At 36.8% G+C, this 2,161-nt stretch overlaps 1 protein-coding gene across 1 annotated transcript; it reads left to right on the top strand.

Moving 5' to 3' along the window:
• The first annotated feature begins 601 nt into the window (after positions 1-601).
• LOC117112386 lies at positions 602-2,018 on the top strand. Its single transcript, XM_033255458.1, has 3 exons — positions 602-734; positions 903-1,042; positions 1,772-2,018. The coding sequence occupies exons 1-3, from the start codon at positions 639-641 to the stop codon at positions 2,001-2,003; spliced, it is 468 nt and encodes a 155-aa protein (XP_033111349.1). The 5' UTR covers positions 602-638; the 3' UTR covers positions 2,004-2,018.
• The last annotated feature ends 143 nt before the right edge of the window (positions 2,019-2,161 follow it).

Below are 2,161 nucleotides of genomic sequence, written 5' to 3'. Positions count from 1 at the left end.
CTTGGTGTCTGGCTCATTCATTGAAGTCCGAACTCATCTAGTAACATCCATAGAGAGTTACAATAAGAGTATTTTGGTGTCAATCACACTACGGATAACATGCTCTGTTCAAAAGTTTGTTTCCTGTGGAGTTCTTTTTGTGTCAAATTGGGCAGTATACAGGGAGACAATCCCCTACTTTTTTGTAATGTGTTTTTAGGTAAACATCGGCAATAGTGCATACGGGACCAAATACTTTACGTGCACGCTATCGTAGCCTTTTAACTGAACCACAAAGGGATCACCTATTGGAATGGAAACTCGGACCAAATATTTGAGAGGATCTTAACGGTTCAGCACACACATGTGCCTACCACAAGCACCTGCGTTAAGATGCTCTCTTATAAGCATTTTCTAGCTCTTGCACGTGTAGACCAATAACTATTACCGATCTCCTCTGCACCACAGGAAATTAACTTAAACCATAGGCCTAGTACTTCTGTTTTTCCAACGATTTTGTTCTATAATATATAAAAGCATTTTGGGGTTTAGTTTAGTTTATTTTATTATAAGTTGATCAGAAGTTGTTTAAATTAACATAAATTTTTACTTTTTTAGTTATTTCGGGAAATGAGATTCACTTGGAACGCCACGATCTAATGGTCTTCTCGCACCAAACGCCTCTTGATTGCACCAACACCTCCGCCAGTCGCCAAATACAGATTCAAAACCTTCTGAATACAAGTAAATTCATGGTAAAATCAATGTGTGTTTTTTTTTAAATAAGCCTTTTCTTTAGAGTAGTAGAGTTTTAGTTGTGCTTTCCTTCCTGTTAGTAAGGAGCTTCTGATTGCACTACGTCCGAAGGACCTGGAAATAACATTATATTTTTGAGCTCACAATTATTTATTATCTACTATTAGACACTTTGCCGTATTCACGACGAAATAGAATGCTCTTATAAAGACATCTCCTCGCAATGTGTAGGCCACAGGCTGAAAAGAACTACTACTAGTCTACTATCCAGTGATGTTGGAGTGATGTTTACATTTATAGCTAAAAGGTAATATGAAGTAACTAGTTTACCTATCTATTGCAGGGTATGTTATGTTTACACTTATCTACAAAAGACACCTTTTCAATTACCCACATACACTATTGCCTACATCTATATATAATATAACTTTCAACTGGTGCAGACTGTACGTGGGCAGAGTGGAAATTCCTAAATCAACTGGAGTTGGTCGCTGCAAGAATCTACTCAGTAAATAGGGCAACATCTCAAACTCGGTAGAATGCAACTGTGAAGAATAACCACAAACTATAGACCATGTTCTCAGTTGTCCCTTTCTGGAGAAAGCATGTACTGCTGCTGACATTTGCAGAAGTCAAAGACAACGCTAGGTTAGGTGTACGGGCATTTGAAGGAACTGTAAAGGCTATCCCCCTCCCCGCGTAGGGGATAGCTGGCCCTCCCCGTCGGGGCATACTTCGTCGGGGTGTTATCTACATAGCCATATTTCGTCAGGGAGAAAAAAAATATACTTTCTGCATATTAGTAGACTCTAAAATCGATTAAATAACCCCTAAATTGTCAAAATCTTTTGAGGTTTGTCCCCCCTTGGACCACTTTTGAAACCAGAACAAACAAATATTTTTTCTGCTAACGCCGAAACAAAGCCATCAGTGAAATCTTAAACCACTGATATGATGTTGGAATATTGTAGAAATATATAAAGGGTTTAAAATATAAAATACTTTGTGCAAACTAGTTTATATTTTCCTCCAACAGTAGCAACGTTGATCTTTTAGACCAAATGTTAAAAGCCATTAATACCTCTATTAATGACCTTTGGCCCGGAAGTGAACCATATTTAACTATAAATGGAGACAGAGCAACATTGGCTCCTTCAATTTCCTCTAAAGGTCAAGTTCAAGCAATATGTCCCGGAGGACAAAACGCTGTCAACTATAGATGTGGTAATTATATTTTAAAATATTTTTTCTACTTTTTTTTAATATAGAGTATATCTAATATGCCTAATATATTTATCCTTGGTAGTCATGTAGCTTATCTGTGATTCAGCATCTGCGTCTGTTTTTCAAGAAAAGGTGATTTTCTTAATAATTATGTATTCTTATATTTGTATTGTATTTGTAGACAGTGGTGGTTATCGGATAT

Source organism: Anneissia japonica, unplaced genomic scaffold, assembly GCF_011630105.1.
Source record: "Anneissia japonica isolate Jap-2015-1 unplaced genomic scaffold, ASM1163010v1 scaffold263652_len2161_cov211, whole genome shotgun sequence".
Taxonomy (NCBI): Eukaryota; Metazoa; Echinodermata; class Crinoidea; order Comatulida; family Comatulidae; genus Anneissia; species Anneissia japonica.
Note: the sequence above shows the minus strand (reverse complement) of the source record. Positions and strands in the feature narration are given on the sequence as shown.